General features: G+C 43.5%; 1 protein-coding gene across 2 annotated transcripts in view; it reads left to right on the top strand.

Annotated features, from left to right (window-relative positions):
• The window catches only part of DPF3 (double PHD fingers 3), a 289,836-nt gene that overhangs the window by 40,599 nt on the left and 235,223 nt on the right, over positions 1 to 14,014 (top strand). Inside the window, exon 1 of one of the 2 annotated variants that reach the window (XM_070469584.1) lies at positions 9,878 to 10,316. The exons of the other annotated variant lie outside the window; for it this stretch is intronic. Coding sequence (XP_070325685.1) covers positions 10,315 to 10,316 — 2 coding nt within the window. The 5' untranslated portion in view covers positions 9,878 to 10,314. Of the gene's footprint in view, positions 1 to 9,877; positions 10,317 to 14,014 lie in introns of those variants that run through there. 2 annotated transcript variants of the gene reach the window in all.

Genomic DNA, 14,014 nt, shown 5'->3' with positions numbered 1-14,014 from the left:
AGCAAGCCAGGCTCCTCTGGCTCCTCCATTGTCTTCTGGAGTTTGCTCAAATTCATGTCCATTGAGTTGGTGTTGCTATCCAACCATCTCATCCTCTGTCTCCACCTTCTCCTTTTGCTTTCAGTCTTTCCCAGCATCAGGGTCTTTTCCAGAGAGTCAGCTCTTCCTGTCAGGTGGCCAAAGTACTGGAACTTCAGCTTCAGAGTCTGTCCCTCCAATTCAGGGTTGATTTCCTTTAGGATTGACTGGTTTGATCTCCTTGCAGTCAAAGGACTCTCAAGGGTCTTCTTCAGCACCACAGTTTGAAAGCATCAATTCTTCGGTGCTCAGCCTTCTTTATGGTCCAACTCTTACATCTGTACATGACTATTGGAAAAGCCATAGCTTTGATTATATGGATCTTTGTTGGCAAAGTGATATCTTTGCTTTTTATTATACTGTCTAGATTTGTCATAGTTTTCCTTCCAAGGAGCAAGTATCTTTTAATTTCATGGCTGCAGTCACCGTCAAGAGTGATTTGGGAGCCCAAGAAAATAAAATCTATCATTGCTTCCACTTTTCCCCTTCTATTTGCCGTGAGGTGATGGGACAATTTGCCATAATCTTAGTTTTTTGAATGTTGAGTTTCAAGCCAGCTTTTTCACACTCTTCTTTCACCCTCATCAGGAGGCTCTTTAGCTCCTCTTCACTTTCTGCCATTAGAGTGGTAACATCTACATATCAGAGGTTGTTGATATTTCTTCTGGAAATCTTGATTCCAGCTTGGATTTCATCCAGCCCAGCGTTTCGCAAATGTACTCTGCACATTAGTTAAATAAGCAGGGTGACAATATACACCCTTGTCATATTCCTTTCTCAATATTGAACCAATCAGTTGTTCCATGTCCAGTTGTAACTGTTGCTTCTTGACCTGTGTACAGGTTTCTCAGGAGACAGGTAAAGTAGTCTGGTACTTCCATCTCTTTAAGAATTTTCCATAGTTTGTTGTGATTCACATAGTCAAAAGCTTTAGCATAGTCAATGAAGCAGAAATGGATGCTTTTCTAGGATTTCCTTGCTTTCTGTATGATCCAATGAATGTTGACAATTTGATGTCTGATTCTGCCTTTTCTAAGCTCAGCTTGCACATCTGGAAGTTCTCAATTCACATACTGCTGAAGCCTAGTTTGAAGGATTTTGAGCATAACATTGCTAGCTTGAGCACAATTGTCTGGTAGTTTGAACATTCTTGGCATTGCCATTCTTTGGGATTGGAATGAAAACTGACCTTTTCCAGTCCTGTGGCCACTGCTGAATTTTCCAAACTTGTTGACATATTGAGTGCCGCACTCTAACAGCATCATTTCTTAGGGTTTTGAATAGTTCAGCTGGAATTCCATCACCTCCACTAGCTTTGTTCATAGTAATGTGAGTAAGACTCACTTGACTTCACACTCCAGGATGTGCGGCTCTAGGTGAGTGACCACACCATCATGGTTACCCAGGTCATAAGAGGACCAGCTATAATCCTTGAGTACAGAAATATCTTGTGGCCCTCATGGGAGCCTCGGCTTGAGAATCAGACTTCTAGGTTCAAATTCCAGCTTTCTCTTTCACCTGTGACACCTACCCCAGAGGGTTGGTGTGAGGATTAGATGTTAACCTACATGAAGCTCTTAGGAGATGGTCTGAACCAAAGCCAGGGCTCAGGAAGTATAAACTATTCCCACTGGGGAGTGAGGGTGGAATGTGTTTGAGAAAGTCTCTTGACTCAAGGATGTCTGGAGAATTGCCCATGGGTTCATCACCTCTTTCAGGTTTACATCTTCCCATAGGCCTTGTCTCTCTGGATGCAACATTGAGCTTTGAACCCTTGCCCTCCTCATCATGGAGAAATGCTAATGAAGATAAACAAAGCTATCCGAACAGGCTGGTGTTTTGAGAAAATAGAATCAATTTGTGTTAGTCTGGACTGGATGTAAGGGAAGAATTTGGAGAGGATGTTTCAAGGTCACACTTAGCCTTCGATAGCTTAAATAGGATCCAGTGCATGTAGTACATAGTCCACAGACCTCTTCTTGAGTGTGTGTTTGAGTAAAGAGCTGTAGAAATTATTTTTAAGCTCTGCTGCTTAGCTAAATAAAAGGGATAGTGAACAGTGAGTCCTCACTGGGGGCCAGGGAGGACTTTGCCCTTGGAGAAGGCCCTGGTGGCCTTTCTAGGCCCTTTCAGCAAGAGGAGAAAAGTGGAAAAGCTGCCCCCACTGGGTGCTGCGCTGGCAGAAATTGGGGTGTCTTCTTACTGGGAACTGGTGTTCTGTGATACACAGAGGGTATCACATTTTCCATTTTCTACAGGTGTCATGTGGAAAGAGAACCTCTCTTGCTTCAGAACAAGAGCCTTAACTTCCCTTGGCAACTCACACAGTGAATAAGTTTTAGCAGAAAAATAAACAGACATTGGAAAATGGTTTTCAACTAGCTTTCTGTGCTGTCTCATCTTTGGGTCTGAGGAGCTTTCATACCTTTTTCAGGACTTTTTCTACAACAGGATCTGTTTAGAATTGGACCTTACACTCTTCTGGAAAGGAGCATAGGATGCCGTGTCACAGTGGGCACCATTTTTGATTCTCTAAAAACATTTAATTGACTCCCAGGATATGGGATGGACATGGGAGAAGGGAGCACATTTTAGAAGTTTCACATGTTTTTAGGAACCCCTGTCCCTGTAGAGAGGCCAGCAAAGATGGGCCAGGGGCATGAGCGTAGCATCTGGAGGCCTGGGTCAGAGCTAGTTCGAGGGTAGGTAGGCAGGAGGTTGTGTTCCTGCCTGTTGCTCGTTACCTTAGTTGAACTTCTGGATTTGACCTCTAGATACTATGAAGATCCTACATCTAGCTGGCCTGCGACTTTATTGGCCATGTCCTAGAGTTTTCACCCACATATTTTTCAGCTATGTGAACCTCCTTTCTTCCCTATTACTGGTTCCTAGCTAGGCTTTCATTGTTCCTTACCACTAGGGTCAACATTTTATTCTTCTTCCCTTAAGAAAGGCTTATCAAGTGGATAGAGCAGTAGTGGGACCTGATTAAACTTGGGTCTCCCATTCCTGGAGGACTCAAATGAAACTTTGGGGTTATCTCTGCATGAGGTTTTATGTGTAGTTTCCAAGGTGTTCATCATAAGACATCCGCTGTACAGTCTGTGGCTGGACCACACCATCCAGGGGGCACTCTCTGAATTAATATTTTAAAAGAAAAAGATCCTGAAATTCTCTTGAGGTCATAATTATTTTACATTGTATTTAAGTTTGTGAGTGTATATATGTGAAGAGTGTGAATTTGTTGTGTAAACATTATAAATGTACCATATGTATTGCAATCCTGCTTTGCATTTCTTCGATTTTTTAATAACCTGGGCACCTTCTGAGAGGCCCTGTATAGGAGCCTGGTACATTAGTGGTGAGCAATCCATTTTACACAAGAGGGCAATTCAGGAAAAGTAAACAAACATATTTATGGGTTCTTATTTTTTTCCCCCCTCCAATCAAAATGAAGAGAGTTTTATTGAGTTTCATGACCCAGGAGAGGGTGGGGAATCAAGGGATGTTGATCCTTATAATTTATTCACTGAGAAGAATTTTATTCAAGGAATTTTATTCTTAGAATGTACTGAGAAAACAGATGGTGCTTTTTAGTCATTGAAAACTTACATCCACCATTTGGAGAGTGTTTTCTAACTTTCCATTCTTGAGTTAGACCTCTGGATGCCTATGTGAGCTTTATCACTGCACAGACTAATCCTGCAACCTATGAGTTTGTGTTTTGTATATGTTAGTACCGCTCTTGCCCAGTATAGTGCCCAGCACATAGTAAGGGCTTCACAAACGGAGACATGGGTTCGATTCCTGGGTTGGGAAGATCACCTGGAGAAGGAAATGGCAATCCACTCAAGTATTCTTGCCTGGGAAATCCCATGGACAGAGGAGCCTGATGGGCTACAGTCCATGGGGTTGCATGAATTGGACATGACTTAGCGACTAAACAACAACAACAAAATGCTTGTTAGAAAGCTCTATGGTTTGATGGTTAAGAAGGCAGATTCTAGCCAGACAGCCTAGTCTGTCACTTACTGGCTGTGTGAGTTTGAGCAAGTTTCTTAACCTCTCTGGGCCTCGATGTCAATCTGCAAAGTAGGGGTTGTACAATCTTTACCTTATAGATGGAAATTGAATAAGTTAATGTATGTGAGCACTTAGAGCCATGCCTAGCATGTGTAAACCCTGCATGCTTGTTAGCTGTTACTATAAATATTGTTATTGAACCAAATGGAAACCCCATTTGCCTGTGGTATTAGAGCCTTTATAGAGAATCTCTTTCCATCTCTGGCTTATAATTTGTCACCATTGATCAGCTTTTCTTTCCATTCTCTATCTGTAAACATCGATTTGATTTCCATATAAAATAATGATGTCTTTCCCCTTCATTCCAAACATTTTTTCAAGAGAAGAAAAACAAAAAACAAAGCCCCCAAATGTTTCTGAAGCAAACCTGGGTCCAGCTGAAATGGATAGCTCAGTGGATTAATTACCCGAGTGGAGTTTGCACATCTAGATTTTGTAAAACTGCTCCTTTCCAAAGAAAGCGCCAGTTTCTCTGTAGCCTCTTTCATCTCTACTCACAGAAGCCTCTTCTGCCACATTCAGCTAAGCAGTCTTTGCATGGACAGGAGAGATCCCAGGAATGATGCATGCCAGACAAAATCTGGCTCCAAGAGCCCTGTCCACCTGACCGCTTTACTCTCAGGGACTTCGCTGGTGGCTTTGATGGTAAAGCATCTGCCTACAATGCGGGAGACCCAGGTTCCATTCCTGGGTCAGGAAGGTCTCCTGGAGAAGGAAATGGCAACCCACTCCAGTATTCTTGCCTGGAAAATCCCATGGATGGAGGAGCCTGGTAGGCTACAGTCCATGGGGTTGCAAAGAGTCAGACAGGATTGAGGGACTTCAGTTTCATTTTCACCTTCATTTTTGTTCCAAGTCTCTTTTTTAGGTTTTAAAGCTCAAAGTACATCATACATACAGTGTGTATATGCTAAGTCACTTCATACGTGTTTGACTCTTTGCAACCCTATAGACTGTAGCCTGCTAGGCTCCTCTGTCCATGGGGATTCTCCAGGCAAGAATACTGGAGTGTGTTGCCATGCCCTTCTCCAGGGATACATACAGGAAAGTACACATTTATGCAGCTCAATAAATTCTAACAAACTAAATTTACTTATGTCATCACTGCCCGTGTTAAGAAACAAGAGGACAGCAGTCCACCTGTGCCCCTTCCAGTTACTACCACACCTCCTACCCCCTCCCCAAGGGTGACCATCCTGGTTGTAACCCCCCATGGAGTGGAATCTTCTGGCATGTTCACTTTAGTGTCTGGATTCCCCCGTCAACATCATGAGATTCATTCATAGTTTGGGCTGTAGTTGTAGGTGTTGCATTCTGGGTACTGGGTAGTATACTGTCATGTGACTATACTGTGATTTCTTTGCTGGTTCTATTCTTTTTGGGCATATGGCAGTTTCTGGTTTGTGATTTCTCTGAGTTGTGCTTTGAGGAGACCTAAAGTGTGCCTACGTGCCTGTGGGATGGCTAGGTCCCAGGTAGCCTGTGTTCAGTAAATGCTGCCAAGAGCTCGTCCAGAGCAAAGACTGCCCATCATCTGCTCTTTTTTTTTTTTTTTTTTTTTTTTAAGCTGAGCCACCCTGCATGCAGGATCTTAGTTCCCTGTCCAGGGATCGAACCTGCCCACCCCACCCCCCTGCAGTGGAAGTGCTTTCTCTTAACCATTGACCCAACAGGGAAGTCCCTCATCTGCTTGATTTTATGAAGAAAAGTATTCCACATTCAGATTTGATTTGAGTTTGAGAGCAGAATAACATTATAATAATTCTGTAGATTTTTATCATTCCTATTGCTCCCCTGTGATGTGTTATGGTTGGATGGCATCACCAACTCAATGGACATGAGTTTGAGCAAACTCCAGGAGACAGTGAAGGACAGGGAAGCCTGGCATGCTGTAGTCCATGGGGTTGCAAAGAGTCGGACACGACTGAGCGACTGAACAACTCATGCGTTATGAGCCATATGGTAACCCGGCAAATTCACTCCAGTTGCTGAAACTGCTTCTTTTCAGGAAGGTTCTTGAAAGGCTTAGAACTGCTACCTGAAATGTAAGTTTTAGGGATTCCCCCTCCCCAAAGCATCTCCTTTTTTCAGGAACAGAAAATCTTAATTACCACATCCCCTGTAAAAGGAGTACACCCATCCCCACCACCTTACATTTTTTATTGAAAGCAGTTTAGAGCTTAGGGAGCTTTTGAGTGAAAATCAGACATCAATGAGATTTCCGATTTTCCACAATCTGCTCACTGGACGATTCCTCTTATAACTTCAGTTACAGCTGCTCCTCTTTGGAATGTGACAAAGCCTGGCGGGTGGAGAGTCAAAAATCCTTCCATCTAGTCCTGACTTTGGGTTGTAAACAATCGCAGTGCAAGGTGCTTCCGGAAGGCAGAGAGACAGAGGCCTTCCCATCCAGTCCCAGCAACTTTCTAAAGAGGGACCTCCAAGTCTTAGAAGGAGTTGAATTGAAACAGTTAGTTTTGGCTTGCCCTCTCTCCCTTGATCACCAGAACAAGCTAGAAGCAACATCCTATAGAATAACAGCAAAAATAGCACTTCACACATGGCTCCCTCACAAAAGCACTCCCGAATTCTGCACCTCCAGGCAGTTATTATTTTACTTTACAGATGGGAAAATTAAGACCTGGAGAGTTGACACAGTAAGACCCTGCAAGAACTAGGAGTTGGAGATCAGACCCAAACCTGGAATTTGCACTTCTAAGAGCAGAGGGGTCCTATTCAAAGGGGACTTTTAAGGATGATGTGACCCTATTGGAGCTCATGATCATGTCTTTTGATGGATGACTTTCACATCCTGGGCTTGGGCAATTTGTCTGGTTAGAAAATGATCTTCGGTGAGGACATGTGTACAAGGAGTTTATTGCTATTTTGTATGTAATGGCCAAGAATTAAAACTCAGTGAATACCTGTCAGTATGGAAATGGTCTGATAGCAATGGTACCTTCATCCCGTGGGTCATTACAGAACCATTAAAAGGATTTAGGCAACATATGACAGAATAAACAAGAGGGAGAAGAGCATATACTTCTCCCCAAACCCCTATTTATGTATGTTTGTGTGTGTAAAATTATTTACATGGGTATGAGGAAAAACATGGAAGAACACAGACTGAAATATTAACATGGGCCACATGGGGAAAGCAGGGTCAGAGTTGGGGTGCTGATGTCGGAAGACAGAATATAGGAAAAGAGTGTAAGTGATAAAATGCATTTGAATAAATTTTATATTTATACACACATATGCATAAACAAACTCATAAAAAGTATATGCATAAATAAAAAATTCAAACGAACAAAAGAATGGTTCCAACAAGAACAAGACTGTGACGCCTATATGGATCAGTTAGCTTGGCAAGAATGAGAGCTCAGTTCTGTGGCCAAAGGATTTAACCTCCAGGTCAGTTCTGTTGCAAGTGAAGGCCATAGGTCAGAAGGGGTCATGGAAAATGTGTGGGTGGCTGAGTACAGACACCCTGCTGTGCCTGGCAAACCGATACTTACAGGTACAATCTTTGAAGAGTCTATTACATATTGGCATTTTCATAACTTCTCGCAGCTATCTTTATCCCCATTTTACGGATGAGGAAAACTGAGAGCAAACACTCTCAGTCACATAGTGAATGCGTGGTGCTGAGATTCAAGTCCAGGCCAGAGTCTAGGACTCCTGCTTTTTAGGCCTCATCACAACTTGGAGTTCACATCCCGCCGCTTTTAATGAGATGATCAGGGCCGGCCTGCTTTGATCTGAACTGAGATTTCTGCAGGGCCTGTCTCACAGATGTGTGTCCTAAAGGATGGGTTTTGCAACTGAAGCCAGCCGAGCCACCATCTAGTGAATCTTTCCTGTGTGTACTTGCTGGCCTGGTTTTGGATGGCAGAGTTTCTTACCTGTGTGAGTGCAAAGCTGTCTGTCCGGGCTTCTGTTCCCAGGGGAGCAGGGCTCCATGGAAAAGTAGGGCACCTGGACACCTACCTGAGGACAGGTGAAAGGCAGGCTGGCTTGTTTAAAAGGAGGACAGTGTTAGCAAGTCTGACATCTGGCCCCCGAACCATATCAACAATGTTTTGGGGAATAAGTGCTTGGGCTTTCATGGGGATCTGTCTCCTACCTCTTCTCACTGCCCGCCTTTCCCCCTCAGCACCCCGCCCCAGCCCTACTAAACACAAAAGAACCAACAGTGGTGGCTTGTTTGGTGGCTTGGTAATGTGGCTTCCATCTAAATCCCTGAGCGCCTGTGCTGTCACCAAGGGTCCCTGAAAGTGAATCTGTAAGATAAAAATCTCAGTTCTGCATATCAATGTCACCTGGGATGACCTTTCTCTATCCTTTACCTTGGTTTCCTCATTCATAAAATTGGCATTGGATTTTTTCCCCTGTTTAAGATAAAAAGAATATATTCATGATGTATAATTTTTTTTTTAAACACAAAAAACATGTTATAGATCCAGTAAGATGAAGTCAGCTTTCTATGTTAGTTTTTGGCTGAAAGTAACCGTGCTGCTGATGCCAACAGCAATTGCCATTTTTTATGTAATAAGTCTGGACGTTTCCAGTGCTATAGGACTCCTGTTTTGTACCGGGTGCTGTGTCTTAACAATGTCATCGATGACTTCCAGAAGCGGTCCTGTTGCCTAAAGGTTAAGTTGACCGCAGAGGGTGAGCCGGCTGCAGGAACGGCCTTCCTGGGCCCTACTGCCGTTCAGCGTGGCAGATGGCTGCCATTTCCCTGGTGGGGCTGCAGCAGCTGGAGCTCGAGCCGCCTGCCGCCTTCCTTCACTGCTGGCAGAAGCCCCTCGGATCCCACAGCGGAGGACGAAAAGAGGAGAAAGCATACAGCCAGCTGTTGTGTTCACTTGAGGGTTTTGGGCAAGGCTCGCTCATGCCTGGGTTTTTGCTCTCTGCCCACAGGTTGTAGTCTGAGCCTCGTGGCTGGGGACAAACTGCCTGGTCTCTCAGAGCCTTGGTTTCTCTCTTTCTAGTGGAGCAAAGGCGTTAGGATGAGCCTATGTGACTGTCATCATTGTGAACAGTCATCCTGTTATTAGTTCCTTGAAGACTGGGACTCTAGTACCTGGTGCAGTGCTTGGCACACAGTAGGGACCCAAAGAAATGCTTTTCATTGGTGTGGAACCCCTGGAGCTCCATGGCTAGACAGTGTGGAAAGTAATCAATTAGGAAATATTTTCCTTTGCTCTTTTGCATTCTTCAGTGCATGATAAGTGGGGTGTTTGTACATCTTTTCCTCCATCTTTCTTCTTTGCCTTCATTTTACTTAAAAAGTGATTGCCTTCTGCCCTGTTGAGTAGAGCTGACAGGACCTTGTCACACACCCCAGTCCTGTTTACATTTCTGAGAGCTGGTGAAATCTGTGCTCTGCATAAAGGTAGGGAGAGATTGACCAGCTTGGGAGGAGAGCTTCTCTGTGTCCTGGGAGCCACTCCCAACTCTTGCCTACCTCTGTTAGGTCTGTAGGTCTTCTGAGGTCCCGGACACTGTAGTTTACCCGTCTAGATTAAGACAAGGACTGGAGCTCCCAGTGGGCTCCCAGGCATTGGATCAGAGGATGTCCTTTAGAGAAAAGGAAAAAAAAAAAAGCACCTCGATGGAATGATAAAAGGAATGACATCACAGTAGGCATGGCAACTGCAGGGTATCATAATCTCCCCACGAGGTGGTCAGAACCCCAAGGGAAGACCTGGTTTCTTTGTGTTCTGCTTCTCGTTGGGCGGACAGGGACAGGGAGGCCTGGGGGAGGGGTTGCTTACCCAAGGGCTGGAAGAGGCCAGAGGTTTTGCTTTTCACTCCAGAACTGCCTCCCTGCTCTGACGGTCTCTCCGGGCTGGTCAGGTGCCACCTAGAAGCATTTTCATTCTCTCACTTTATTATCCAGTGTTACCCTGGGAGTTTGGCGGGAGAGGGGGAGCAAAAAGAGAGAGAGACGCGTATCATTGGAGAGGCAAGTAGCGATGAAATTATCGTCAGGAAGTTCTGCAGAACCCTGGAGCTCCAACGTCAGGCTCTGCTGCCCGGAGGCTCCGAGCTCCTCTGATAAACTCACAGTCCGTCTCCTGTCCCACTCTTGGCTTCTCCAGGCCTTGACTTCTGCAGCCGACGGTGTTGAGCTGGCTGTCGACCATGTAAGTTGTGCTAATTTCAAAATCACTTGTATCCAAAGCCCAAAGAGATGTAGAACCACTGCCCGGGGCACCGTGTGAATGGAGAGCTGCTGTGTATGCGGTGAATGGTGCCGCTCTGGACAGCTTGGAATGCCGGCTCACAAGGCTGTCTGGAAACACAGTGTAGGGGTGTTGGGTGTTGAATAAGGGGCAGGAACCAAAAGGTTGCCAATCTGGGACTTCTGGGTACCCTGGGCCCAGAAATCATTTGTTTTTTCTGTCTTCGTGGAGTAATGATGCCCCAGGTCATGCCTCGTTGCTGTCTCTCTGTAGGTCTGGTCTGCTTACTTGGCATAAATTTTAGGGCCTTAGAAGTGAGGCAGCCTCACCAAGGCGGGAGTAGCTATCAAGAGGCACTTGTTCCTTCTCTACTCATCAGCAGAGCTCCCCCCCCCCCCCCCCCCCCCAGCCTATGGACATTTGAAGACATTTAAGAGTCTTTTGAGAAGCATGCCTTTTGGCTTCTTTAGTTAGAATGGAGTTTCGGTTTCTTTGGTCAGAATATCTGGGCAAGTTGGAGAAATTGCTTACCCAGCTCCTCTTGCCTATGGGAACTTTGTAAAGTGAGTTTATTGTCTAAAATTTCTTTTATTAAGAATTGAGATAAAATTCCTGTAATATAAAGTTCACCATTTTAACCATGTACAATTAATTGGGTTCTTTTAGCATTTTATTTTATAAATTATATTTATTTAAACAGTAAGGAGTAAAAAAGAATAAAAGCAGAACTATGTCATTCTTCTACCTGAAAACAAAGTAATTTCTTAACATTTATATCCAGTCAATGTTCAAATATTGATTTTTCGTATTTTAAAGTTGTGCAATTGAGCGGTCTCAGTATATTCAGTGTTGTATAAACATTACCACTATCTAATTTCAGAACATTTCATTACCCTAGAAAGAAATCTCTTACCCAAAAGCAGTCACTTCTCATTCTCCCCTCCCCTAGGCCCTGGCAACCATGAATCTGCTTTCTGTATCTATGGATTTCCTTGGTTTGAATATGTTATATAAATGGAATCAGATAGTACATGTGGCCTTTTGTGTCTGGGGTCTTTTACTTAACATGTTTTCAATGTCTAACCATGTTGTAGCGTGTTTTTCCTTTTTATGGTAGAATAATATTCCAGTGTGTGAATATTTTATTTATCCATTCATCAGTTGATAGCCATTTGGTCTGTTTCCACTTTTTGGCTATTATGAATAATGCTAATATGAGCATTCAAGTATAAGTTTTCATGTGGGCATATGTTTTCAGTTCTCTTGGGTGTATGCCTAGGAGTGGAATTGCTGGGTTGTATGATAATTCTATACTTAATTATTTGAGAAACAGCCAAACTATTTTCATTTAAAAATTATTTTTATTTATTTAAAAAAATTGTTTTAATTTGTTGAAATTTTTTTTTTGGCCACACCATGTGGCACATGGGATCCAAACCAGGGACTGAACTTACATCCACTACAGAAGGAGTGTGGAATCTTAACCACTGGGCCACAAGGGAAGTCCTGCCAAACTGCTTTTAGAGTGGCTGCACCATTTTACATCCTACCAGTGGTATATGAGGGTTCAATTTTTCCACATCCTTGCTGACACTTGCAAATATCTTTATGATTCTAGCTCATCCTAGTAGATAAAAAGTGATACCTCATTGTGGTTTTGAGTTGCATTTCTCTGATGATTAATGATGCTAGGTGCTTTCATGTGCTTATTGACCACTTGTATATATTCTTTGGAGAAATAGCCATTGAAATTCTTTGCCCATGTTGTAGTTGGGTTGTTTGTCTTCTTGTTGTTAAGAAATGAGTTTATTTTAATACATCATTGCTCCTTCCTCGACTCTAGCATGGTGTGACCAGCCTGTAGAAGATAAAGGAGTTTAGTGGGTCACTTAAAAGCAGACTGAGGTCTCTGTTTCTTAGGCCAGTCAATGTTCTTTGGGGTGGGGGAGCGCTCCTCTTCCTTGCCCACCCTTAAAACACTTCAGTTCCCCAGAGTTTCTTAATTCAATTCTTGTTTTGCTCTCAGTTTCTCGCTAGTTTGACCCCATCCACACCCATGACATCATGACTATATATATGCTGATTACTCTCAAATGCATATGTCTAACCCAGACTTCTCTCTGGGGCTCCACATTTACATATCCAGGTGAAACCTCAGCATATTCAGAACTTGCTACATTCCTCTGCCAAACCTTCTCCTGGACTCCCCACCTGGATGAGCAGCAGCCGCATCTTCCAAGTCAGCGGAGCTGGAAGTCACCTTGGACTCCTGTCTGTCAGGCACGTCTGCCCTCTTCCTCTCAAGGACTGTCCCTTTGCTTTCTTTAACAGCCCTCTCTAATTTGTCCTCAGTTCTTCACTCCCACTCTAACTGTTCAGATCTTTGTCATTCCAATTAGACTCCCTGGTTTTGAGTTACTGCAATCCATCCTCTGCTGGAGTGATCCAATTATATCCCTCCCATCTTAAAACCCAGTGCGGCCTTGTTGCCACCCTCCACCCCTGAAATAAACATCTTGTTCCTTTGTCCAGCATACAGGCCCTCCTAGATCTGAACTCTACCTATCCTTCCAATCTCATATTCTTCTGCTCCTTCTCCCTTCAACTCTTACTTTGATCATAAGGAATTCTTTCAAGCTTCTTGAATGGGTTGCATTCTCTCAAACCTTCATGCCTTGAATGCCACTCTATTGGCATGGGTTTCATATGTGTGGTCGAGGGTAGAGTTTTAAGGATCCCATATGATCCAAATTAAAAACTGCTTTGAATAGAGAACATGGTGACTGTGGGTCAGATGTGGATTTTGATTCAAGAATTTATATGAAAGCATTTCCATACTGAATAGAAATTAAACTGCATTCTGTTGTATTAATGAACCTCATATATTGAAAAGAGGATGAACCTCTTTTGGATATCCATAACTTGTTGTAGCTAGCTATTTTCTGAAATAAAACCACCATGATACATAATGTGACAAGCATATGTGTATTTGCGGAGCTGATGGGACAAAATATTTGAAATCAGTTACGGATCCCAAGGTTGCTGAGCACCAGCATCACATATTTTTTGGAGCCCTACACCTCTAATCTCTGGGAGGTCTTACAACTTTTTCTAAGGACGTTAGTCCTTAGATAGAGAAACTCTGTGAAACTGAGGGAGTGAGTCCTCATTCCTTCCAAATCACTAAAACAAATTAATTTAGATTACGAACTAGTGCTTTCTCTCCCTGAAATTTTTACTTGGAAAAATTTCACACCTTCTGAGAAGTTACCAGAATGGTAAGATGAACATCTCTGTTGTTTGCTCAGAGTCACCGTTTACTAGCATTTGGCCCCATTGGTTTCCTGTCTCCCTTCCCATTATGTGCACACGTGCCTCCCTCCAGCGCCCTCCAGCCCCCAAATGGTCTTTAGAGTGCTCTTTGTGTTTTGGTCAAAGTATCAAATGGTCTGGAGAAGACAGATGATTCCTGATGGAGCAAAGAAGGGAGTTGCTAGAGTCTCACGCAGGTTATGTATTCTCTTAACAGTTTCCAAACGGATGGAGAAGCTAGATCAGATGAGACTAGATCAGTAGCCCCTTCTGAGAACTTGTTAAGCCTTTCCTCATCTGAGGCTGCAGATGTGATCGACTATGTTTTCAGGAGGGTGAGGTTTAGT

The sequence above is a fragment of the Odocoileus virginianus genome, chromosome 6 (genome assembly GCF_023699985.2).
Source record: "Odocoileus virginianus isolate 20LAN1187 ecotype Illinois chromosome 6, Ovbor_1.2, whole genome shotgun sequence".
Classification (NCBI taxonomy): Eukaryota; Metazoa; Chordata; class Mammalia; order Artiodactyla; family Cervidae; genus Odocoileus; species Odocoileus virginianus.
Note: the sequence above shows the minus strand (reverse complement) of the source record. Positions and strands in the feature narration are given on the sequence as shown.